Here is a 24213-nt window from a genome sequence, read left to right on the forward strand (position 1 = left end):
TAAAATGTGTATGATATTTGTATTGAAACGTGCATGACATTTTGTATTAAAACGTGCATGACATTTTGTATTAAAACGTGCATGACATTTTGTATTGAAACGTGCAAGACATTTTGTATTAAAACGTGCATGACATATTGTAATAAAACGTGCATGACATTTTGTATTAAAACGTGCATGACATTTTGTAATAAAACGTGCATGACATTTTGTATTAAATTGTGCATGACATTTTGTATTAAAACGTGCATGATATTTTGCATTAAAACGTTCATGACATTTTGTGTTCAAAGGTGCATGATATTTTGTATTAAAACGTGCATGACATTTTGTATTAAAACTTTCATGACATTTTGTATTAAAACGCGCCTAACATTTTGTATTAAAACGTGCATGACATTTTGTAATAAAACGTGCATGACATTTTGTATTAAAACGTGCATGACATTTTGTACCAAAACGTGCATGACATTTTTTAATAAACGTGCATGAGATTTTGTATTTAAACCTGCATGACATTTTGTATTAAAACGTTCATGACATTTTGTATTAAAACGTGCATGACATTTTGTATTAAAACGTGCATGACATTTTGTATTAAAACCTGGATGACATTTTGTATTAAAACGTGCATGAAATTTTTTATATTAAAACGGTCATAACATTTTGTATTAAAATTTGTACGACATTTTGTATTGAAACGGTCATAACATTTTGTATTAAAACGTGCATGACATTTTGTATTAAAACGTGCAAGACATTTTGTATTAAAACGTGCATGACATTTTGTAATAAAACGTGCATGACATTTTGTATTAAAACGTGCATGACATTTTGAAATAAAACGTGCATGACATTTTGTATTAAAACGTGCATGACATTTTGAAATAAAACGTGCATGACATTTTGTATTAAATTGTGCATGACATTTTGTATTAAAACGTGCATGATATTTTGCATTAAAACTCATTCCCGTCCGGTCTGATTAATTTAGGACTTAGAAGTCCTACTTTTTTAATGTCTAATAACTCCGCGAATGCGCGAGCAAAAAACACAAAAATACCACCAAATTATAGCTTGAGAAAAGTACTATAACCCCATCGTTTCTGTTATAATCCGGAAATTAATAAATATTTCTGTTAACCTGACACCGCCCTGCAGCTGTCAAAATCATATCAAATTACAAAGTGATGACAACCGGAAATATAGCTCGCCTTTGGAATTTCGTTTTTTTCTTCGTTATTTTTCATCCTTTCGTATTTTAACCGTTATGGATAAACTAGAAATGCTTTATTTATCTTTTCTGATAGTTTTTAAGTCAGGATGGGCAGAAAAACTCGAAAAATATCGATTTTTCTTATTTGTTATTGTTTGTAGCGAGAGGCGTTGCTCAGCGCACGCACATGCGGTTGTCGCGTGAGGTGAAAGGTGTCAAAAACTCAATGATACCTACCCCCTAGGGGTAAAATAAGCCCGGAAATCGATATCTGGGGTAAAATTGTCCCTAGAAGACATATATTCGGCCTTTTTGGAGCGAAATTTTTCCGATTTTTTGTCAAATTTTCGCCAATATGATGATAATTATATGCAAATTTTCGGGTTTTCCGTTTGTAAACACGTTTGTTGGAAATATCACTACAAGTCGCCAAAACGACTGTATTTCAAGCAAAATAGATGGAAATATTGATCACAATGTAAGCTACAAACATTTGGAGGTTTTTAGGCGAGATTTCTGGAAGGCTTTGCGTATTTTCGCTTCTCCAAAATTCAATTTCAAAAGTACAAGATCGGCAATTAATATCTTGGCTTATAGGAAAGCTATTGAAATGAACTAAACTTATACAAATAGATAAATGTTTTAGCTTTAAGATAATACAATTTCTGGTTGATTTGATAAAATACTTGCAGATAAAATCGAAATTATCTGCATGCGTCGTTTACGACCGGACGGCAATGAGTTAAAACGTTCATGACATTTTGTATTCAAACGTGCATGATATTTTGTATTAAAACGTGCATGACATTTTGTATTAAAACTTTCATGACGTTTTGTATTAAAACGCGCATAACATTTTGTATTAAAACGTGCATGACATTTTGTATTAAAACGTGCATGACATTTTGTATTAAAACGTGCATGACATTTTGTACCAAAACGTGCATGACATTTTGTATTAAAACGTGCATGACATTTTGTATTAAAGCGTGCATGACATTTTGTATTAAAACGTGCATGACATTTAGTATTAAAACGTGCATGACATTTAGTACCAAAACGCGCATAACATTTTGTATTAAAACGTGCATGACATTTTGTATTAAAACGTGCATGAAATTTTGTAATAAAACGTGCATGACATTTTGTATTAAAACGTGCATGACATTTTGTATTAAAATGTGCATGACATTTTGTACCAAAACGTGAATAACATTTTGTATTAAAACGTGTATGACATTTTTTTTAAACGTGCATGACATTTTGTATTAAAACGTGCATGACATTTTGTATTAAAACGTGCATTACATTTTGTATTAAAACGTGCATGACATTTTGTACCAAAACGCGCATAACATTTTGTAATAAAACGTGCATGACATTTTGTATTAAAACGTGCATGACATTTTGTATTAAAACGTGCATGACATTTTGTATTAAAACGTGCATGACATTTTGTACTAAAACGCGCATAACATTTTGTATTAAAACGTGTATGACATTTTTTTTAAACGTGCATTACATTTTGTATTAAAACGTGCATGACATTTTGTATTAAAACGTGCATGACATTTTGTATTAAAACGTGCATGACATTTTGTATTAAAACGTGCATGATATTTTGTATTAAAACGTTCATGACATTTTGTATTCAAACGTGCATGATATTTTGTACTAAAACGTGTATGACATTTTGTATTCGCGTGCGCAATGCGAAGGCCACGAATGACTGACGTTGGAGTGTTGGAGGTTCGAGTGTTGGAGGTTCGATATACATAAGTGACATTTCTCTCTTGGAAATTATTCATATCATACTTTTGTTTTCAGATGATGACGGATCGTTGCAGGATCAGGAGGATCATCGCAGCATCAGATGTTCAAGAATCGTTGCAGGATCAGATGGTATGGTACGGTATGGTGTGGTGTGTTATGGTATGGTATGGTATGGTATTGCTACCTAAGTGACATTTGTGACTTGAAAATTAATGTCATATAATTTTGATAAAGTATCGTTGTAGGATCAGATGTTGAAGGATCGTCGCAGGATCAGATGATGAAGGATCGTCTCAGGATCAGATGGTGTGGTATGGTATGGTATGGTATGATACTGGTATCTAAGTGATATTTGTTACTTATAAAATTAATATCATATCTTTGTTCTAAAGTATCGTTGCAGGATCAGATGTTGAAGAATCGTCGCAGGACCAGACGGATCGTCGCAGGATCAGTGATGAATTAGATGTTGGAGGAGCGTCGCAGGATCAGTGATGAATTAGATGTTGGAGGAGCGTCGCAGGATCAGTGATGAATTAGATGTTGGAGAAGCATCGCAGAATCAGTGATGAATTAGATGTTGGAGGAGCGTCGCAGGATCAGTGATGAATTAGATGTTGGAGGAGCGTCGCAGGACCCTTTGGAGGGTTTTTCACCGGGCACTCCGGTTTCCCTCCTTTTCGTTTGGCTTTAAAAAAGAGTGTCCAGGCCTGGAGCCAAACCAAAACGTGTTGTTTGATAGTGATAAAAACGCGTTTGTGGCTTCTGGGTTCGATTCCCAGAACACTGTCGTAAAAGAATTTTAAAAAGATGGTTGTGCAATCATTACTTAATTTACGTAAAAAATAGGAAATATCTGGCATTGGGATTAGCACGTAATAGGTCCTCATGGTCAGGGCCGCGGGGATAGAGCACTGTCAAGGGGGAGGGCATCTCCTGTACTCCAAAAACCTGGGAACGAAGGATGGGGGGGCATCTCCTCCCCCAATAAAATTGTGAAATTTACCAGGCCTCCTGTTTAAAAACCACTGTTTAAAACATTGTCTTTGAAGTAATAAAAGGCAGTTGAACCTACAATCTAGACGAAACTCAGTCTTTGCACTTGCAGTCTCGAAGAAGTTCGGGAAAAGTTGGAAGTCTTGCTTAGGTACATGGTGATATTCCTGCCGATTTTTACTGCTTTATCTTGTATATTTCGGTTGAAAATGTCAAATGCAAGTGAGCGGTTACTTTAATTTAGTGTTTCCTTGCTTATTTGATTTCAGAACGAACTATGGCGCCGAAAGATGGGGAAGGAAAAACGTAAAGGCTTTCTCGCAGCAAATAATAGGTATTATTCTATTAATATTTGTCTATTTTGCATTTGTGACTTGAAAAAACACGTTGTGTGTGTTCGTGGTAGTCCTTCTTGGAGAACTGTAAACATTCCTTCAACTACAGATATCTCGTTGTCGGAATGGAACTCTAATATAAGATAAAGTACTTAATAAACACCTATGTAAGCTTTTACTGATTTCATAGAGTGAGTTAGAAGTCAGATATGTTAAAAACAGAAGGAAAATGCTGGGTTAATGAATAGTTTGCAGTATATTTTTACCAAACCTAACCAACTGAATTTACCACTGTAATTAGAACTTCATCATCACAAATTATTTCTTGCAACTCATTATCAAAAAAATTATTATGTTTAAAATCCTCTGGGCTATTTTAATCAGATAATTTAAAATGGACACTCATGAAGCACAATTCCACATGGTATAATAATGGACTGCAGTATAATATGCACCATTCTGTGGCTTCCTTAATATTTTACTATAGAAATTTTATTTGTGCCATACAATTGTGGAAAAATTACAGTGCATGTGTAATTCAAATGTTGTTGCCTAAATGATTCGGCAGCATTTTGTTGTTCGTCAATGGCAATTGCTGTGACAATATTTAAGCCTAAATATAATGGGGTGCATTGTACCTTTTCAGCTACCTTTTTTGGCAGCTCATTTTGGATGTCATCAGTGCACAAAGGCACCTGATGCAAACCATGAGCAAAATAATCGAACACCCACTGTGCCATAAAATTCGGTGCAGGACCCCCTTGCACAATTCTGCAAGCCATCAGCATTCCAGCTGCCTTAAAATAACACTCTGTGAGTGATATGGTGCTCGGTACAGGAACACCACCTTCAAAAAGTCTGATTTTCATTTGATCCAAGGTTTCTATTATTTCATTTTGGGCAATATTTTAAGGATTAGGCTGCTTTGATGTGTAATATTGAATAATATATATAACGCATGCACTTTAAGGTGAATATCATAGCGAATTGGCAACATATCGACCTAAAAAAACATGTATCCACTGAGGACAATTTCTTCTTTAAAGGGGTCCAATTTTATTAAAATCGGTCAAGTATTCGCACAGGAATCGCAAATTAAAATCAGCAAACTACTTTGAATTATCACCGGAGTTTATCGGCATTATCATACCATGTGATCTTCTACGATTGTCAGCAAAGTTGAAGATTGTTCGAAGAAGAGTTCGCCGTTGACTAAAAGGTGTTCTGGCTTGAGTTCTTCGACTTGCTGTATGCTGCCACGGTGGGGGTTTCTTTTCCCCGCTGGGGTGGTATGCAACGATCATTGCACTCTGCTAGTTCCCACTGAATTACTGAATGTAGCTCAGGGTTTCTTTGCTTTTTTTCGTTGTATATAGGTTTATCTGAACAGCCAGTTGTCAAAAGATGAAGTAGAAATATTTTCTTAAAGCTGTGACAGTTTAATATCAGTTCAACTGATTCAGTTGGGAACTTGTGGAGGTGAATTTCAAAATAGCGATGCCACAGAGATGATGCCATGTGGACCTTGTGGCTTTCACCTTTGTGGGAAGCTGGTCGTGCTGTGTGTTCAAAGTTAAGTATTTTGTTTTCCTCTTAATCTTCTAAAGCAAATCGTTTGGTCAGAAATAATGCAAAAACCATGTACAATATGAAATACTCTTCCTAAAAAGCTAGCTAATTCAGCTTCGATTTTAATACGAATTTTCCCTTTTAAAATCTAGCATGAAGATGAAGCCGATTTCGAGGGAATCTTTCAACGTGCTGGCCAGTAAAGGTATTAAGCTCATAACATTTTAGTGATATATGGCATGTAACGTTGTACGCCCAGAAAGTAATATGGCTCTTTTTTAAATCCTTCTTTAATTTGCTGTGCTGGATGCTGTATTTCCCTGGATGAAGGGATACTTAAGCTTGAAATCATTTGAACAAAATTAAAAAGGTTATAATCTTCTCTGCCATGTGTTTATTTGTAAGTAATTTATTACCTGGGCAGTAGCATTTTAGTTTAAAATGGCAGCATTCTGTCAATGTGACATGTAAACTGACTGCTTTTGCTTTGTAAAACAGCCACACCTTTATTCGTTGAAATTCATCTACTTAATCATAGTTTGACCTGCGCTTTGTTTTTTGTTCAAGATTTGTGTTGGATATGTTCCTGTTTCTTCAGAAGCCAAAGTAAGAGTGTTTCCTTTTCACATGAGACTTATATTGGTTTTATAATGTAGAAAGTATATTAATTAATTCCCAAGGAATTGTACTAGCTGTTTAGTAACTGGAAACTTTCAGGCTTTAAATTCATGAATTGAAGCCACATATTGAATATTAATACTCAAATGTACTACTTCATCTTATTACATCTGCTTAATGTTGCTCCAGTATGTGTGATCAATCCAGATGCATTTACCTTATATTTTGGATGTAAGGAAAGTTGCTAGCACTTTACTCTTCATGAAATCTGATGGGGAAAAAACCAACCAACAATTACTACATCAAGATAGTAGTAACCTTCCATTTTACAGTCTACATAAAGTTTACTATAATATGGTGACTTATGCTTATTATTTGTAACATTCTCAGGTTTCCTAGTGGCCACGTTGCATTTTGAGATATATACTTTGATGATTGGAATTTACCCTCTTGGATAGCCAAGGTAAGATTCTTTCCTTGCACAGGACACTTATGTATCATAGGTTATAATGTAGCCAGAAATTTATATAGGTATATAATAATTTCTCAAGCAAATTGTACAATATGCTTAGCAACTAGGAGCTTGCTACTACCCAGGAAATATATATATATATATATATATATATTTGTTACGAGATGCAGGCAGTCCTTATATTGTGGGTTTGGTATGTAATATACAATTTGTTTTACCTAAAGCCATGAATCACAAGAGAAATATTTTCAGCTAGCTAGCAACCCATATCATGTTTACCAGTTCAAAATTTTGCACCTATGCCAAAAAGCCGACAAATGTATTTTTAGGCATTTCTTTCTTCATCATTCATGGTAACCAACCGAATACCAGGTTCAAAGAATTCAAACAAGCTGCATTGCTGACCTTTTTGTCTCTGGTAGAAGAACACGAATGTTGGCTTTGTTTTATTTTGAAATCCCTGTTGGCAGGTGAGAAAGATCATTATTAAGTTTTATCTGACTCCAGAATATTTCTGATATGTTACGCTGGTAGGTGATTTTTAAAAAAAGATGTTGTTTACTGCAGGATAAACTGTTTAGAACTGATAGAATTATCCAGTATAAATATACTTAGTTTGTGTAGGTTAGTTTCTGCAGTAAACACTGAATCAATAAAAGATGATCCAGTATTCCTGGGCTTCAAAATATATTGTTCTTTCTTATGTAAGTTAAACATGTATTTCTGAAATTATAAGAATTTAATATTTCGGTAAAGACATTTCTATAATAAAGTTAGCAGTTGTCTTGTTTCTTTGTAGATATAGACAGAGCCACAGCATCGGCATTACAAATCCTACTATCGCATTTGTTAGGAGATGCTGGCAGTCCTAATGTTGTGGGTTTGGTATGTAATATACAGTTTGTTTTACCTAAAGCTATGAATCACAAGAGAAATATTTTCAGCTAGCTACAATCATTTTTAAAAGTAGTTGGGACACCTACTATTTTTAGCTAAAATCTACTATATAGGATGATTTCCATACATACCCCCTCCCTCCCCCCAATCAATGTTGGTTTTCAAATCCAAACACGTTTCGGAACAAAATGTCCGTCTATTTGGGACACAACATTGAAAAGGGGGCGCAGGGGATCTGGGTTTGTCTTATAAATCGTTAATTAATTTGGCTACCTGTCCCAACTCTTTTGAAAATGATTGTAGCAACCCATATAATGTTTACCAGTTCAAAATTTTCACCTATGCTAAAAAGCCAACAAACATATTTTTAGGCATTTCTTTCTTCATCATTCATGGTAACCGACTGAATACAAGGCTTAAACAATTCAAACAAGCTGCATTGCTGACCTTTTTGTCCCTGGGAGAAGAACACAAAGTTGGCTTTGTTTTCTTTTGAAATCCCTGTTGGCAGGTGAGAAAGATCATTATTATAAGTTTTATCTGTCTCCAGGATATTTTTGAAAGTATTACTATTATCAAGACTAGCTTATTTCATTGTCTTAACTTTATAATGAAAACTTTTTAGCGGTCTCTCGGGATGTTGTTGGTTCAAAAGTATCTTCTGCATTTAGTGGTGACAATTATTTTATAATAGAGAAAACACAGGGTATGTAAACATGTGAAATTAACATGTTATTACTAGATGTGTTTCTGGTAACTCCAATATTGGGTGTGCTTCTTATCATCTTGTGCTTTATATCTGTTGTTGAACCTGTCTAGGGGCAAATTGAAAAGAGTCAGGGTGATATCGTTACAGACAAGGATGTTATCATTTGTCGTTCATGGTTGAATGATGTGAAACATATGTTACGCTGGTAGGTGATTTTTAACAACCGATGTTGCTTACTGCAGGATGAACTGTTTTAGAACTGATAGAATTATCCAGTGTAAATATAGTTAGTTTGTGTAGGTTTCCTGATGTAGTAACGCAGAATCAATAAGAGATGATCCAGTATGCCATTCTTGGTTATGCCATTGATCCTGGCTTCAAAATATATTGTTCTTTCTTACGTTAGTTAAACATGTATTTCTGAAATTAAATAAATTTAATATTTCTGTAAAGACATTTCTATAATATAAGTGTTAGCAGTTGTCGTGTTTCTTTATAGATACAGACAGAGCCACAGCATCGGCATTGCAAATCTTGCTATCACATTTGTTAGGAGATGCTGGCAGTCCTTATATTGTGGGTTTGGTATGTAATATATAATTTGTTTTACTTAAAGCTATGAATTACAGACATGCCCACTTAATCTAATTATGACGTCACTTCTAGTCAGCGAGGCTTATTTTGCTACTTCTTACGCTTTGACTTTCAACTTTCGATACTTTAAGGGCGTGGTCAAACACGCCCACTTAATCTAATTATGATGTCACTTCTGGTTCGCAAGGCTTATTTAGCTACTTCGTTACGCTTTGACATTCCACTTCCGATTTTTTGTGGGCGCGGTCAAACACGCCCACTTAATCTAATTATGACGTCACTTCCAATCAGCGAGGCTTATTTTTCTACTTCCTTACACTTTGACTTTTTATTTGGGGGTTATTTGGGGGTTTTTTAGGGGTTATTTTGGGTAATTTGGGGTTATTTGGGGGTTATTTTAAGGGTATTTTGCATTATTAACGGTTATATAGGGTTATTTGTGGTTACGTAGGGCTATTTAGGGTTATTTGGGGGGTATTTGGGGTTATTTAAGTTATTTGGAGATATTTTAGGGGTTATTTGGGATTATTTGGGGGTTATTTTAGGTTATTTTAGGGGTTACTTGGGGTTATTTGAGGGGTTATTTTGCAGTTATTTTGCATTATTTACGGTTATTTGGGGTTATTTGAGGTCACTCAGGGCTATTTAGGGTTTCTTGGGGGTTTTGGGGGTTATGTTAGGGTAGTTGGGGTTATTTGGGGTTATTTGGGGGTTATTTAGGAAGTTTGGGGTTATTTAGGGGTGTTTTGGGGGTTATTTAGGGTGCTTTGGGGTTTTTTATGGTTTTATAGGGTTACATACGATTACTTAGGCTTATTTGGGGTTATTTGGTGGTTATTTAAGGTTATTTGGGGGTTATTTGGGGGTTATTTATATTTATTTTAAGGGTTTTTTAGAGTTATTTGGGGGTTATTTGGGGTTTTTTTGGGTTTTTTGGGGGCTATTTGGGGTTGTTTAAGGGTTATTTAGGGGTTTTTTGGGGTTACTTGGGGGTTATTTTTCGGTTATTTAGCATTATTTACGGTTATTTAGGGTTATTTAGGGGTTTTTTTAGTGTCTTTTTGGGGTTATTTGGGGATTATTTGGTGTAATTTGGGGTTAATTAAGGGTAATTTAGGGGGTTATTTAGGAGTTATTTTGGGGTTATTTAGGGTTATTTGGGGTTTACTTAAGGGTTACTTGGGGATTACTTGGGTGTAATTTGGGGTTATTTGGGTTATTTGGGGTAATTTGGGTATCTAGGGGTTTTGGGGGTAATTTGGGGGTTTTTGGGGGCGTTTTTTCAGGATTTTTTAAGATTATTTAGGGTTTTTTGGGGTTATTTAGGGTTCGTTTGTGGTTATTTTGGGGATTATTTAGGGTTATTTTAGGGATTATTTAGGGTTACCTGGGGGTTATTTGGGGGTTATTTTGGGTTATTTGGGGGTTTTTAGGGGATTTTTGGGGGATTTTTGGGGGATTTTTGGGGGATTTTTGGGGTTATTTAGGGATTATTTGGGATTATTTGGGGTTATTTGGGGATTATTTGGGGTTATTTGGGGTTATTTGGGGTTATTTGGGGGTCATCTTGCGGTTATTTTGCATTATTTACGGTTATTTAGGGTTATTTGAGGTTACTTAGTGTTATATAGGGTTATTTTGGGTAACTTGGGGTTATTTTAGTGTTATTCGGGGTTTTTTTGGGGTTATTTATGGTTATTTGGGGGGTTATTTAGCATTATTTACTGGTATTGTAGACTCAGCACAGAAATCGTGTGACTCAATCAATTGCTGCAGTTGCGTGTGTCAAGGAAGGGCTGAGATTCTGGTATGAAGACCAACTGGAAATACTTCGTGGATTTTGAGATTACAAAATCGGCTAAACTCGATGAAACACAAACTTCACGACCAGCTGTTGGAGAGACAGAGATGTAAGAAAGTTTAATTCCAAAAAAATTCTTTGGTAAGCTCATTTATTTGTGAACTTAACATTGTTTTTTAAAAGTTCTCGGTCAAATTGTGCTCTGAATGATTTCTCCCACAACTTGTTAACGAACTGTCAAACCTTATCAATGTTTCGGTTGGGCATTTCCGTTGGCGGAATGTTGAATTGATATTGTTGTATCTCAGATGATTTATCGGCCGAACTCATTAAAGAAGGAGCCAGACAATGCCTTGAAACTACAACAGAACTTCTTAGCAAGAGCGCAGACAGCGATAAATTGATTGTAGATCTTGTCAAAGATCGTTTTGCATCTCGTAGAGAGGATGAGGAAACTAATATTGAAGATACCCGGAATAATGTTGAAATGAAAATCGAACTCAAGGAGTCAGATTTGTAATGTTAAAAAAGATCGGCCATTGTTCGCGCATTTACGAAATGAACAAATTATCTGCTTGTATTTTAGACAATGCAGAACAAAAGGTGCTGCTCACATAACAGGGCGGATCTTCACCCTCGTCAATTTTATTACAAGATTCCGGTCAAAAGTTGAATCTTGGTTCGTCGTTTGTTCAACGAACTCGATATTCGAGTCGTAGTCTGAGAGATGGACCAAGCACTTTTATAGTAAGAATTTCTTTTCAAACTCGCTTTGTGTGAAATTTATTTCGTGGAAGCCCTTTGATTATCCATCCCCTATATTGCTTATAACATGACTGGCAGGGAAAGCAGAAAAGAAAGATATCTTTGATTTAGACTAGCTTTGTTATTTTACAATTGTTTCTTCAGCTTCTTGATGTCGTACCAGATTCCAAAGACAGTGTTTTATACAAGGAAGAAACTGAAGGCAAGCGAAATTACCCTTTCAATATGGTGAAATTCAAAATGGCGGTGCAACAGAGATGATGCCATGTGGATCTCGTAGTTTTCACCTTTGTGAGCAAGCTGGTCGTGCTGTGTGTTCAAAGTTAAGTATTTTGTTTTCCTCTTAATCTTCTAAAGCTAATGGTTTGGTCAGAAATAATGCAAAAAACCATGTACAATATGAAATACTCTTCCTAAAAAGCTAGCTAATTCAGCTCCAATTTTAATACGAATTTTCCCTTTAAATATCTAGCATGAAGATGAAGCCGATTTCGAGGGAATCTTTCAACGTGCTAGCCAGTAAAGGTATTAAGCTCATAACATTTTAGTGATATATGGCATGTTACATTGTACGCCCAGAAAGTAATATGGCTCGGCTTTTAATCCTTCTTTAATTTGCCGTGCTGGATGCTGTATTTCCCTGGATGCTGTATTTCCCTGGATGAAGGGATACTTAAGCTAGAAATCATTTGAACCAAATTAAAAAGGTTATAATCTTCTCTGCCATGTGTTTATTTGTAGGTAATTTATTACCTGGGCCAGTAGCAATTTTAGTTTAAAAAAACAGCATTCTGTCAATGTGACATGTAAAACTGACTGCTTTTGCTTTGTAAAACAGCCACACCTTTATTCGTTGAAATTCTTGTACTTAATCATAGTTTGACCAGCACTTTTTTTTTGTTCAAGATTTGTGTTGGATATGTTCCTGTTTCTTCAGAAGCCAAGGTAAGATTGTTTCCTTTTCACATGAGACTTATATTGGTTCTATAATGTAGAAAGTTATATTAATTATTAATTAATTCCCAAGGAAATTGTACTAGCTGTTTAGTAACTGGAAACTTTCAGGCTTTAAATTCATGAATTGAAGCCACATATTGAATATTGATACTGAATTATGTACTATTCATCTTATTATATCTGCTTAATGTTGCTCCAGTATGTGTGATCAAACCAGATGCATTTACCTTATATTTTGGATGTAAGGAAAGTTGCTAGCACTTTACTCTTCATGAAATCTGATGGGGGAAAAACCAACCAACAATTACTATATCAAGATAGTAACCATTCCATTTTACAGTCTACATAGAGTTAACTATAATATGGTGACTTATGCTTATTATTTGTAACATTCTCAGGCTTCCTAGTGGCCACGTTGCATTTTGAGGTATATACTTTGATGATTGGAATTTACCCTCTTCGATAGCCAAGGTAAGATTCTTTCCTTGCACAGGACACTTATGTATCATACGTTATATAATGTAGCCAGAAATTTATATAGGTATATTAATTTCTCAAGCAAATTGTACTAAATGTTTAGCTACTGGGAGCTTGCTACTACCCAGGAAATATATTGCCTTGGTGAAACAAATACCATATATACTGATGTACGAAGAGTTTATATATACTGATGCACAAAGAGTTATTATATACTGATGCACGAAGAGTATGAAGAGTTATTAATATAGCTAGCACCCATATCATGTTTACCAGTTCAAAATTTTGCACCCAACCTAATACCAGGTTCAAATAACTCAAACAAGCTGCATTGCTGACCTTTTTGTCTCTGGTAGAAGAACACGAATGTTGGCTTTGTTTTATTTTGAAATCCCCGTTGGCAGGTGAGAAAGATCATTGTTAAGTTTTATCTGACTCCAGGATGTATTTGATATGTTATGCTGGTAGGTGATTTTAACTGATAGAATTATGCAGTATAAATATAGTTAGTTTGTGTAGGTTTCTTGCTGTAGTAAACACTGAATCAATAGGAGATGATCCAGTATGCCATTCCTGGCTTCAAAATATATTGTTCTTTCTTATTTTAAGTTAAATATGTATTTCTGAAATTATATAAATTTATTATTTCGGTAAAGACATTTCTATAATATAATTGTTAGCAGTTGTCTTGTTTCATTGTAGATATAGACACAGCCACAGCATCGGCATGGCAAATCCTACTATCACATTTGTTAGGAGATGCTGGCAGTCCTAATATTGTGGGTTTGGTATGTAATATACAGTTTGTTTTACCCAAAGCTATAAATCACAGGAGAAATATTTTCAGCTAGCTAGCAGCCCATATAATGTTTACCAGTTCAAAATTTTCACTTATGCCAAAGAACCAACAAACGTATTTTTAGGCATTTCTTTCTTCATCATTCATGGTAACCGACTGAATACAAATTTAAACAATTCAAACAAACTGCATTGCTGACTTTTTTGTCCCTGGAAGAAGAACACAAATGTTGGCTTTGTTTTCTTTTGAAATCCCTGTTGCAGGTGAGAAAGATCATTATTATACATTTTATTTGTCTCCAGGATATTTTTGAAAGTATTACCATTATCAAGACTAGATTATTTCATTGTCTTAACTATATAGTGAAAACTTTTTAGTGGTCTCTCAAGATGTTGTTGGTTCAAAAGTATCTTCTGCATTTAGTGGTGAAATTATTTTATAATAGAGAAAACACAGGGTATGTAAACATGTGAAATAAACATGTTATTACTTGATGTGTTTCAGGTAACTCCAATCTTGGGTGTGCTTCTTATCATCTTGTGCTTTATATCTGTTGTTGAACCTGTCTAGGGGCAAATTGAAAAGACTCAGGGTGATATCGTTGCAGACAAGGATGTTATTATTCGTCGTTCATGGTTGAATGATGTGAAACATATGTTACGCTGGTATGTGATTTTAACAACAGATGTTGCTTACTGCAGGGATGAACTGTTTAGAGCTGATAGAATTATCCAGTGTAAATATAGTTAGTTTGTGTAGGTTTCCTGCAGTAGTAACGCTGAATCAATAAGAGATGATCCAGTATGCCAATCTTGGTTATGCCATTGATCCTGGCTTCAAAATATATTGTTCTTTCTTATGTTACTTAAACATGTTTTTCTGAAATTATATAAATTTAATAATTCCGTAAAGACATTTCTATAATATAAGTGTTAGCAGTTGTCTTGTTTCTTTGTAGATACAGACAGAGCCACAGCATGGGCTTGCAAATCTTGCTATCATATTTGTTAGGAGATGCTGGCAGCCTTATATTGTGGGTTTGGTATGTAATATATAATTTGTTGTGCCTAATAAAGCTATGAATCACAGACACGCCCGCTTAATCTAATTATGATGTCACTTTTGGTGGGCGGGGCTTTTTTCCTACTTCCTTACGCTTTGATTTTCAACTTCCGATTTTTTGTGGGCGTAGTCAGACACGCCAATCTAATTATAACGTCTTCTCCAGTGGGCGGGGCTTATTTCCCTACTTCCTTACACTTTGACTTTCAACTTCCGATTTTTTGTGGACGTGGTCAAACATGGCAATTCAATCTAATTATGATGTCACTTCCGGTGGGCGGGCTTATTTCACTACTTTCTTACGCTTTGACTTTCAACTTCCGATTTTTTGTAGGCGTGCTCAGACACGCCTACTTAATTTAATTTTGACATCACTTTTGGTAGGCGCGGCTTATTTCTCTACTTCCTTACGCTTTGACTTTCAACTTCCGATTTTTTGTGGCCGTGGTCACACACGCCCACTTAAATCTAATTATGACGTCACTTCCAGTGGGCGGCGGTTTTCTCGCTACTTCCTTACGCTTTGACTTTCAAGTTCCGATTTTTTGTGGAAGTGGTCAGACACGCCCACTTCAGCACGCCCATTTTTAGAATCACTTTTTTTCTTTAGATTCAAATTGGGATTCCCTTTTTTCTCGAGATTCATTTTCAGTTTCACTTTTTTCTCCAGATTTATTTTCGGATTTGACTTTTTTCTTGAGATTCATTTTTGCTGTCAGATTCGGATTCAATTTTTATCTCCAATTCAGATTCGGATTCACATTTTGTCAAGACTCATTTTTGGTTTCACTTTTTTCTGCAAATTCATTTTCCACTTCTGCGAAATAATTGTGAAATCACAATCAAAATTGTCAACTCACAATCAAAATTTTCAACTCACAATCAAAATTGTCAACTAATAATCGAAATTGTCAACTCACAATCAAAATTGGTTTCACTTTTTTCTCCAGGTTCATTTTACCCATCTCTTTTTTCTCCAGATTGATTTTGGATTTTTTTTTCCTCCACATTCAGATTCTGATTAACTTTTTTCTCGAAATTCATTCCCGGATGGATTCACTTTTTTCTCGAGATTCATTTTTGGAATTCATATTTTTCTTTAGATTCAAATTGGGATTCACTTTTTTCTCGAGATTAATTTTTGGTTTCACTTTTTTCTGCAGATTCATTTTCTGATTCGACTTTTTTCTTGAGATTCATTTTCGCTTTCAGATTCGGATTCAATTGTTTTCTCCAATTCAGATTCGGATTCACATTTTGTCAAGACTCATTTTTGGTTTCACTTTTTTCTGCAAATTCATTTTCCACTTCTGCGAAATAATTGTGAAATCACAATCAAAATTGTCAACTCACAATCAAAATTTTCAACTCACAATCAAAATTGTCAACTAATAATCGAAATTGTCAACTCACAATCAAAATTGGTTTCACTTTTTTCTCCAGGTTCATTTTACCCATCTCTTTTTTCTCCAGATTGATTTTGGATTCAGTTTTTTTCCTCCACATTCAGATTCTGATTAACTTTTTTCTCGAAATTCATTCCCGGATGGATTCACTTTTTTCTCGAGATTCATTTTTGGAATTCATATTTTTCTTTAGATTCAAATTGGGATTCACTTTTTTCTCGAGATTAATTTTTGGTTTCACTTTTTCTGCAGATTCATTTTCTGATTCGACTTTTTTCTTGAGATTCATTTTCGCTTTCAGATTCGGATTCAATTGTTTACTCCAATTCAGATTCGGATTCACATTTTGTCGAGACTCATTTTCGGTTAACTTTTTTCTCCAAATTCATTTTGCGCTTCTGTGAAAAATTGTCAACTAACCGTCAAAATTGTCAACTCACAATCAAAATTGTCAACTCACAAGCAAAATTTTCGAATCACAATCAAAATTTTCAACTCACAATCAAAATTGTCAACTCACAATCAAAATTGTCAACTCACAATCGAAGTTGTCAACTTACAATCAAAATTGGCTTCACTTTTTCTCCAGGTTCATTTTCTCCATCTCATTTTTCTCCAGATTCATTTTGGTTTCAGTTTGTTTCTCCACATTAGGATTCTGATTAACTTTTTTCTCGAGATTCATTCTCGGATGGATTCACTTTTTTCTGGAGATTCATTTTTGGATTCAGTTTTTTTCTCCAGATTCAAATTGGGATTCACTTTTTTCTCGAGATTAATTTTCCGTTTCACTTTTTTTTGCAGATTCATTTTCGGATTCGACTTTTTTCTCTAGATTCATTTTCGCTTTCACGTTCGGATTCAATTTTTTCCTAAATTCAGATTCGGATTCAATTTTGTCAAGACTCATTTTCGGTTTCACTTTTTTCTCCAAATTCATTTTCCGCTTCTGCGAAAAATTGTCAACTCACAATCAAAATTGTCAATTCACAATCAAAATTGTGAACTCACAATCAAAATTGTCAACTCACAATCAAAATTGTCAACTAACAATCGAAATTGTCAACTCACAATCAAAATTGGTTTAACTTTTTCTCCAGGTTCATTTTACCCATCTCTTTTTTCTGCAGATTGATTTTGGATTCAGTTTTTTCTCAACATTCGGATTCGGATTCACTTTTTTCTTGAGATTCATTCTCGGATGGATTAACTTTTTTCTCAAGATTCATTTTTGGTATGAGTTTTTTTCTCCAGATTCAAATTGAGATTCAGTTTTTTCTCGACATTCATTTTCGGTTTCACTTTTTTTTGCAATTTCATTTTTGGATTCGTCTTTTTTCTCTAGATTCATTTTCGCTTTCAGATTCGGATTCAATTTTTTCTCCAATTCAGATTCGGATTCACATTTTGTCAAGATTCATTTTCGGTTTCACTTTTTTCTCCAAAATCATTTTCCACTTCTGCGAAAAATTGTCAACTCACAATCAATTGGTTTCACTTTTTTCTCCAGGTTCATTTTACCCATCTCTTTTTTCTCCAGATTGATTTTGGATTCAGTTTTTTCTCCAGATAAAGATTCGGATTCACTTTTTTCTCGAGATTCATTTTTAGATTCAGTTTTTTCCTCCAGATTCAAATTGGGATTCACTTTTTTCTCGAGATTCATTTTCGGAATCACTTTTTTTTCAGATTCATTTTTGGATTCACTTTTTTATCAAGATTCATTTTCGGATTCACTTTTTTTCATGAGATTCATTTTCCGATTCATTTTTTTTCTCGAGATTCATTTTTAGATTCACTTTTCTCGAGATTCATTTACGGATTCACTTTTTTCTTCAGATTCTTTTTCGGAATAACTTTTTTTTCATATTCATTATCGGATTCACTTTTTTCTCGAGATTCATTTTCGGATTCACTTTTTTCTGTGATTCATTTTCGGAATAACTTTTTTCTCGAGATTCATTTTCACTTTCACTTTTTTCTCGAGATTCATTTTCGGATTCACTTTTTTCTCGAGATTCATTTTTGTATTCACTTTTTTTTCTAAATTCATTTTCGGATTCACTTTTTTCATGAGGTTCATTTTCAGATTCACTTTTTTCATTGTATTCACTTTTTTTCTAAATTCATTTTCGGATTCACTTTTTTCATGAGGTTCATTTTCGGATTCACTTTTTTCTCGAGATTCATTTTCGGATTCACTTTTTTCTCGAGATTCATTTTCGAAATCACTTTTTCCTTGAGATTCATTTTCGGAATCACTTTCTTTCTCGAGATTCATTTTTGGAATCAATTTTTTCTCGAGAGTCATTTTCGGAATCACTTTTTTCTTAAGATTCATTTTTTGATTTACTTTTTTTCTCGAGATTCATTTTCGGATTCACTTTTTTTCATGAGATTCATTTTCCGATTCATTTTTTTTCTCGAGATTCATTTTCGGATTCACTTTTTTCTCTAGATTCATTTTCGGATTCACTTTTTTCTTGAGATTCATTTACAGATTCACTTTTTTTCTCGAGATTGATTTTTTGATTCAATTTTTTTTCAGATTCATTTTCAGATTCACTTTTTTCTAGAGATTCATTTTCGGATTCACTTTTTTCTCAAGATTCATAGAAATAAAGAAAGTTAAAAAATGTTAATATATAAAGTTTAAGATTTTTTTTTGATGAAGAATTAATTTGTCTTGGGTTACCTGTTTCGAAGCAGACACAGGTAGCCCAAGATAGACACAGGTAGCCCAAGACAAAAGACTTTTTTTTCAAAAAAAATCTCAGAGAATTGAAGAAAGCTAAAAAATGTTAAGATATAAAGTTTAAGATTTTTTTTTGATGAAGAATTAATTTGTCTTGGGTTACCTGTTTCGAAGCAGACACAGGTAGCCCAAGATAGACACAGGTAGCCCAAGACAAAAGACTTTTTTTTCAAAAAAAATCTCAGAGAATTAAAGAAAGCTAAAAAATGTTAAGATATAAAGTTTAAGATTTTTTTTTGATGAAGAGTTAATTTGTCTTGGGCTATCTGTTTTGAAGAACACAGGTAGCCCAAGATAGACACAGGTAGCCCAAGACAAAATTCTTTGTTGGTAAAAAAATCCAGATTAATTAAAGAATATGTAAAAGCTTAGAGCTTGATAAAATCACTAGGATTAGGATTTGGTGTAAAAATTTGTGTGAAAATGTGTGTGAAAATAGATTTAAAAATAGTGTAAAAATAATGTCAAAAAATAGTGTAAGTATGGTGTAAAATTGGTGTAAAAAAGTGTGTAAAAAGTGTGTAAAAAGTGTGTAAAAAGTGTTTAAAAAGGTGTGTAAAATTGGTGTAAAAAAGTGTGTAAAATTGTGTAAAAATGGTGTAAAAATAGTGTGTAAAAGTAATGTGTAAAAAAGTGTTAAAAATGGTGTAAAAATGGTGTAAAAAGGGTGTAAAGATGCAGTAAAAATGGTGTAAAAGTGGTGTAAAAATGGTGTTAAAATGGTGTAAAAAAGTGCGTAAAAAGTGTGTAAAAATGGTGTAAAAAAAGGTGTAAAAAGTGTGTAAAAAGCGTGTAAAAAAGTGTGTAAAAAGTGTGTAAAAAGTGTTTAAAATTGTTGCAAAATTGTTGCAAAATTGTTGCAAAATTGGTGTAAAAAAGGTGTAAAAAAGGTGTAAAAAAGGTGTAAAAAAGGTGTAAAAAAGGTGTAAAAAAGGTGTAAAAAAGGTGTAAAAAAGTGTATAAAAAGAGTGTAAAAAAGTGTGTAAAAAGTGTGTAAAAATAATGTGAAAATAATGTAAAAATGGTGTCAAATGTGTGTAAAATTGGTGTAAGAATGGTGTAAAAAAGTGTGTAAAGAAAGTGGAAAAACAATTTAAAAACAGTTAAAAATGGTGCAAAAGTGGTGTAAAATTGTGTAAAGATGGCGTTAAAATAGTGTAAAAATAATGTACAAATGGTGTAAAAATGTTGTAAAAATGGTGTTAAAAATGTGCAAAAAGTGTTTAAACAGTGTGTAAAAAGTGTGTAAAAAAGCGTGTAAAAAGTGTGTAAAAAGTGTGTAAAAATGGTGTGAAAAGTGTGTGAAAATGGTGTTAAAAAGTGTAAAAATGGTGTTAAAAAGTTGGAAAAGTGTGTAAAAAAGTGTGTAAAAAGTGTGTAAAAAGTGTGGGGGGAGGTGCAAAAAGTAGTTAAAAAGTTGTTAAAAAGTATTTAAAAAGTTAAAAAAAAAGTTGGAAAAAAATTTAGAGAAAGATGTGGAAAATGTTAGGAAAAAGTTGGGAAAAAGATGGGGAAAATATGGGTAAAACATGGAAAAAAGGCTGGGAAACGTTGGGAAAGAGTTAAAAAAAATGTTGTTAAAAAGTTGTAAAAGAGTTGGGAAAAAAATTTGGAGAAAGATGTGGAAATGTTGGGAAAAGGTAAGAAAGCTGAGAAAAAAGTTGGGAAAAAGTTGGGAAAAAGTTGGGAAAAAGTTGTGGAAAAAGTTGGGAAAAAGTTGGGAAAAAGTTGGGAAAAAGTTGGGAAAAAGTTGGGAAAAAGTTGGGAAAAAGTTGGGAAAAAGTTGGGAAAAAGTTGGGAAAAGTTGGGAAAAAGTTGGAAAAAAGTTAGAAAAAAAGTTGTGAAAAGTTGGGAAAAAAGTTGGGAAAAAAAGTTGTTAAAAAGTTGGAAAAGAGTTGGGAAAAAGGTTGCAGAAATATGTAGAAAATGTTGGGAAAAAGGTAAGAAAAAGTTGGAGAAAAAGATGCGGAAAATGTTGGGAAAGAGATAGGGAGAAAATTGGGAGAAAGTTGGGAGAAAGTTATGGAAAATTGGGAGAAGGTTGAGAAAAATTTAGGGAAATGTTGGGAAAATGATGGGAAAGAAGTTATGGAAAGGTTGGAAGAAAGTTGGAAGGAAGTTGGGAAATGGTGTGGAAAAATGTTGGGAAAATTGTGAGAGAAAATTTGGAGAAATGTGAGAAAGGGTTGGGATATGTCGAGAGAAGTTGTGAAAAAATTGAGAAGGAATGGAAGGGGGGGAGGAGAAGAAGAAAGAAAGGAGAGAGAAGAAAGGGGAGGGGGAAGGAGGGGAAAGGAGGGAGCAGGAAGAGAAGGCAGAGGAGGAGAAAGAAGGGAGGAAAGGAGAGGAGAGGGAGAGGGAAGGAAGAAAAGGGAGGGGAAGGAAGAGGGAGGGAGAAGGAGGAAAAGGAGAAGGGGGAGAGGGAAGGAGAGGTGAGAAGGGAGAGAGGGAGGAAAGGAGGGGAAAGGAGGGAAAGGGGAGAGAAAGGGAAGAAGAGAGAGGGGGGAGAAGAGAAGGGAAGGAAAAATGAGAGGGGAGAGAAAAGAGAAGGAAGGGAAAAAAGAGGAAGGAGGAAAAAAAAAAGGGGAGGGAGAAGAGGGAGAGGAGAGGGAGGGAGGAAAAAGGGGGAAAGGGGGGAAAGGGGGAGAGAGAGAGGAGGGAAGGAGAAAGAGAGGGGAAAGGCAAGGGGAGAGGAAAAAAAAAAAAAGGGAAAGAAAAGAGAAGAGAGAAAAGGAAAGGGAAAAGGAAGAGGGGGGGAAAAAAGAGGGAAGGGGAAGGAGAAAAAAAGGGAGAAGGAAAAAAAAAGGAGAAAGAAAAAGAGAAGAGAAAGAGAAGGGGGGAAGGAAAGAAGGAGAAGAGAGGAGAAAAAGAAGAAAGAGAAAAAAAAGGGGGAAGAGGGGAGAAAGGGGGAAGGAGGGGAAGGAGAGAGAAAGAGGAGAGAAGGGGAAAGGAAAGAGGGAGAAGGGAAAGAGAGGAAAGGGAGAAGGGGAGAGGAAAGAGAAGAAAAGGGAGGGGAAAGAGGAAAGAGGAGGGAGAGGGAGAGGAAAAAGAAGAGGGAGAGGGGGAAAGAAAAAGGAGAGGGAAAGGGGGAAGAAGAGGAGAGAGAGAAGGGGAAAGGAAAGGAGAAGGGAAAGGAAAAGAAAAGAAAAGGGAGGGGAAAAAGGAGAGAAGGGAAAGAGGAAAAGGAAAGGAAGAGGAAGGGGAAGGGAAGAGAAGAGGGAAAGGGGAAGGGGGAAAAAAAGAAGGGGAAAAAAGGGAAGGGAAAGGACAAAGGAGAGGGAAGGAAAAGAGGGAAGGGGAGAGGAGGGGGAGGGAAAGGAGAGAAAGAGGGAAGGAAAGAAAAGAGAAGAGAGAGGGAAAGGAAGGAAAAGGGAAGGGGGAAAAGGGAAGGGAGAAGGAAAGAAAAGAAAAGGGAAGGGAGAAAAAGGAAAAGGAAAGGGGAAGAGGAGAGAGAAGGGAAGAGGGGGAGGGGAGAGGGAAAGGAGGGGAGAGAAAAGGAGAGGAGGAAGGAAGGGAAGGGGAGAAGGAGGGAAAGGAAGGGAGAGGAAAGAGGAAGGAAAAAAAAGGGAGGGGAAAGAAAGGGAAGGAAAAGGGAGGAGGAAAAAGGGGAGAAAGAAGGGGAGGAAAAAAAGGGAAAAAGAAGGGGGAAAAAAAAGAGGAAAAAAAAGGGGAAGAAAAAAGGGAGAAAAAAAAGGGGAGAAAAAAAGGGGGAGAAAAAAAGGGGGAAAAAAAAGGAGGGGAAAAAAGAGGGAAAAAAGGGGGAAGAAAAAGGAGGGAAAAAAACAGGGGAGAAAAAAAGGAAAAAAAAGAGAAAAAAAGGGGGGAAAGAGAGGGGGGAGGAGGAGGGGAGAGGGAGGGAAGAGGGGGAGAGAAAGGGAGAGGGGGGAGGAGGGAGAGGAAAAAGGAGAGAAGAGAGGAGGAGAGAAAATTACGGGTCTCAGAGGCGAGAAACGGTCAGCCTTAGGGTTGGGGGTTGCCATGGGGTCAAGGGTATGCCATAGGGTTGGTTTTATTTCTTTTTTGATTTTTGGGAGTTTAAAACGTTTTCTAGAGACATGAAGGGATGTTTTAGGCTCCAAAAATTATTTTCTTAATTTTAAACATTTTTTCAGATTTGTTCGAGCAAATTAAAATTTTGAATTTTTTTAGGGTAAGGGTTAGGGTTGGTAAAAGCTTAAAATTAAATTACAATTTTAGACGTTTAAAAATTTTCAGGGACATGAAGGGTAGTTTTAGGATAAATATAATATTCTTTTTATTTTAAAAATTTTTTCAGATTTTTTTGAGCCATTTAAAATTTTGGATTTTTTTTATGGTAAGGGTTAGGGTTAGAGATAGCTAAAATTTATTTCTTTAATTTTTAGGGTTTGGAAGTGTTTCCTAGGGCTATAAAGGGATGTTTAGGGATAATTAGAGTTTTTTATTAATTATAAAAATTTTTTCAGATTTTTTCAAGAACTTTTTAAATTTTTAGTATAACCCTAGGGTTAGGGTTAGGGTTAGGGTTAGGGTTAGGGTTAGGGTTAGGGTTAGGGTTAGGGTTTAGGGTTAGGGTTAGGTAGGTAGGGTTAGGGTTAGGGTTAGGGTTAGGGTTAGGTTAGGGTTAGGTTAGGGTTAGGGTTAGGGTTAGGGTTAGGGTTAGGGTTTAGGTTAGGGTTAGGGTAGGGTTAGGGTTAGGTTAGGGTTAGGGTTAGGGTAGGGTTAGGGTTAGGGTTAGGGTTAGGGTTAGGGTTAGGGTTAGGGTAGGGTTAGGGTTAGGGTAGGGTTAGGGTTAGGGTTAGGGTTAGGGTTAGGGTTAGGGTAGGGTTAGGGTTAGGGTAGGTTAGGGTTAGGGTTAGGGTTAGGGTTAGGGTTAGGGAGGGTTAGGGTTAGGGTTGGGTTAGGGTAGGGTTAGGGTTAGGGTTAGGGTTAGGGTTAGGGTTAGGGTTAGGGTTAGGGTTAGGGTTAGGGTTAGGGTTAGGGTTAGGGTTAGGGTTAGGGTTAGGGTAGGGTTAGGGTTAGGAGGTTAGGGT

The 24213-nt window shown here is 35.2% G+C and overlaps 1 protein-coding gene and 5 long non-coding RNA genes across 14 annotated transcripts; 5 read left to right on the forward strand and 1 right to left on the reverse strand.

Moving 5' to 3' along the window:
- Window positions 1-280: 280 nt before the first annotated feature.
- On the forward strand, window positions 281-6491 carry LOC114544224. The gene is made up of 3 exons (XR_003690353.1): window positions 281-293; window positions 6042-6094; window positions 6457-6491. It is a non-coding gene; the product is annotated as an uncharacterized LOC114544224 (long non-coding RNA).
- On the forward strand, window positions 4030-5784 carry LOC114544223. The gene is made up of 3 exons (XR_003690352.1): window positions 4030-4136; window positions 4255-4319; window positions 5697-5784. It is a non-coding gene; the product is annotated as an uncharacterized LOC114544223 (long non-coding RNA).
- Window positions 6492-6724: 233 nt separating the features above from the next.
- On the forward strand, window positions 6725-14194 carry LOC114544219. 9 transcript variants are annotated; one of them, XR_003690345.1, is made up of 17 exons: window positions 6725-6817; window positions 6898-6970; window positions 7309-7449; window positions 7595-7603; window positions 7785-7864; window positions 8248-8387; window positions 8502-8582; window positions 8696-8790; window positions 9085-9170; window positions 10916-11121; window positions 11567-11727; window positions 11890-12067; window positions 12218-12270; window positions 12652-12690; window positions 13101-13173; window positions 13486-13967; window positions 14103-14194. It is a non-coding gene; the product is annotated as an uncharacterized LOC114544219 (long non-coding RNA). The 9 variants fall into 9 exon arrangements; XR_003690342.1 differs by lacking the exon at window positions 7595-7603 and having other exon boundaries at window positions 7779-7864; window positions 13486-13643; window positions 13882-13967; XR_003690343.1 differs by lacking the exon at window positions 7595-7603 and having other exon boundaries at window positions 7779-7864; window positions 13486-13583; window positions 13882-13967.
- On the reverse strand, window positions 12930-14546 carry LOC114544222. Its single transcript, XR_003690351.1, has 3 exons — window positions 14469-14546; window positions 14054-14232; window positions 12930-12980 (listed from the first exon to the last, which is right to left on the reverse strand). It is a non-coding gene; the product is annotated as an uncharacterized LOC114544222 (long non-coding RNA).
- On the forward strand, window positions 14407-15061 carry LOC114544221. The gene is made up of 3 exons (XR_003690350.1): window positions 14407-14435; window positions 14549-14643; window positions 14937-15061. It is a non-coding gene; the product is annotated as an uncharacterized LOC114544221 (long non-coding RNA).
- A 5669-nt stretch (window positions 15062-20730) lies between these two features.
- Window positions 20731-23154, forward strand: LOC114544225 (spore wall protein 2-like; the record flags this gene model as incomplete). The annotated part of the gene is made up of 7 exons (XM_028562914.1): window positions 20731-20841; window positions 20934-20996; window positions 21142-21241; window positions 21427-21633; window positions 21735-21882; window positions 21968-22766; window positions 22813-23154. Coding segments are annotated over exons 1-7 (1770 nt in total), but the record flags the coding sequence as incomplete, so codon positions are not given.
- Between the last annotated feature and the right edge of the window lie 1059 nt (window positions 23155-24213).

Source organism: Dendronephthya gigantea, unplaced genomic scaffold (assembly GCF_004324835.1).
Source record: "Dendronephthya gigantea isolate DGI-Jeju-01 unplaced genomic scaffold, DenGig_1.0 000691F, whole genome shotgun sequence".
In the NCBI taxonomy this organism is placed as follows: domain Eukaryota; kingdom Metazoa; phylum Cnidaria; class Anthozoa; order Malacalcyonacea; family Nephtheidae; genus Dendronephthya; species Dendronephthya gigantea.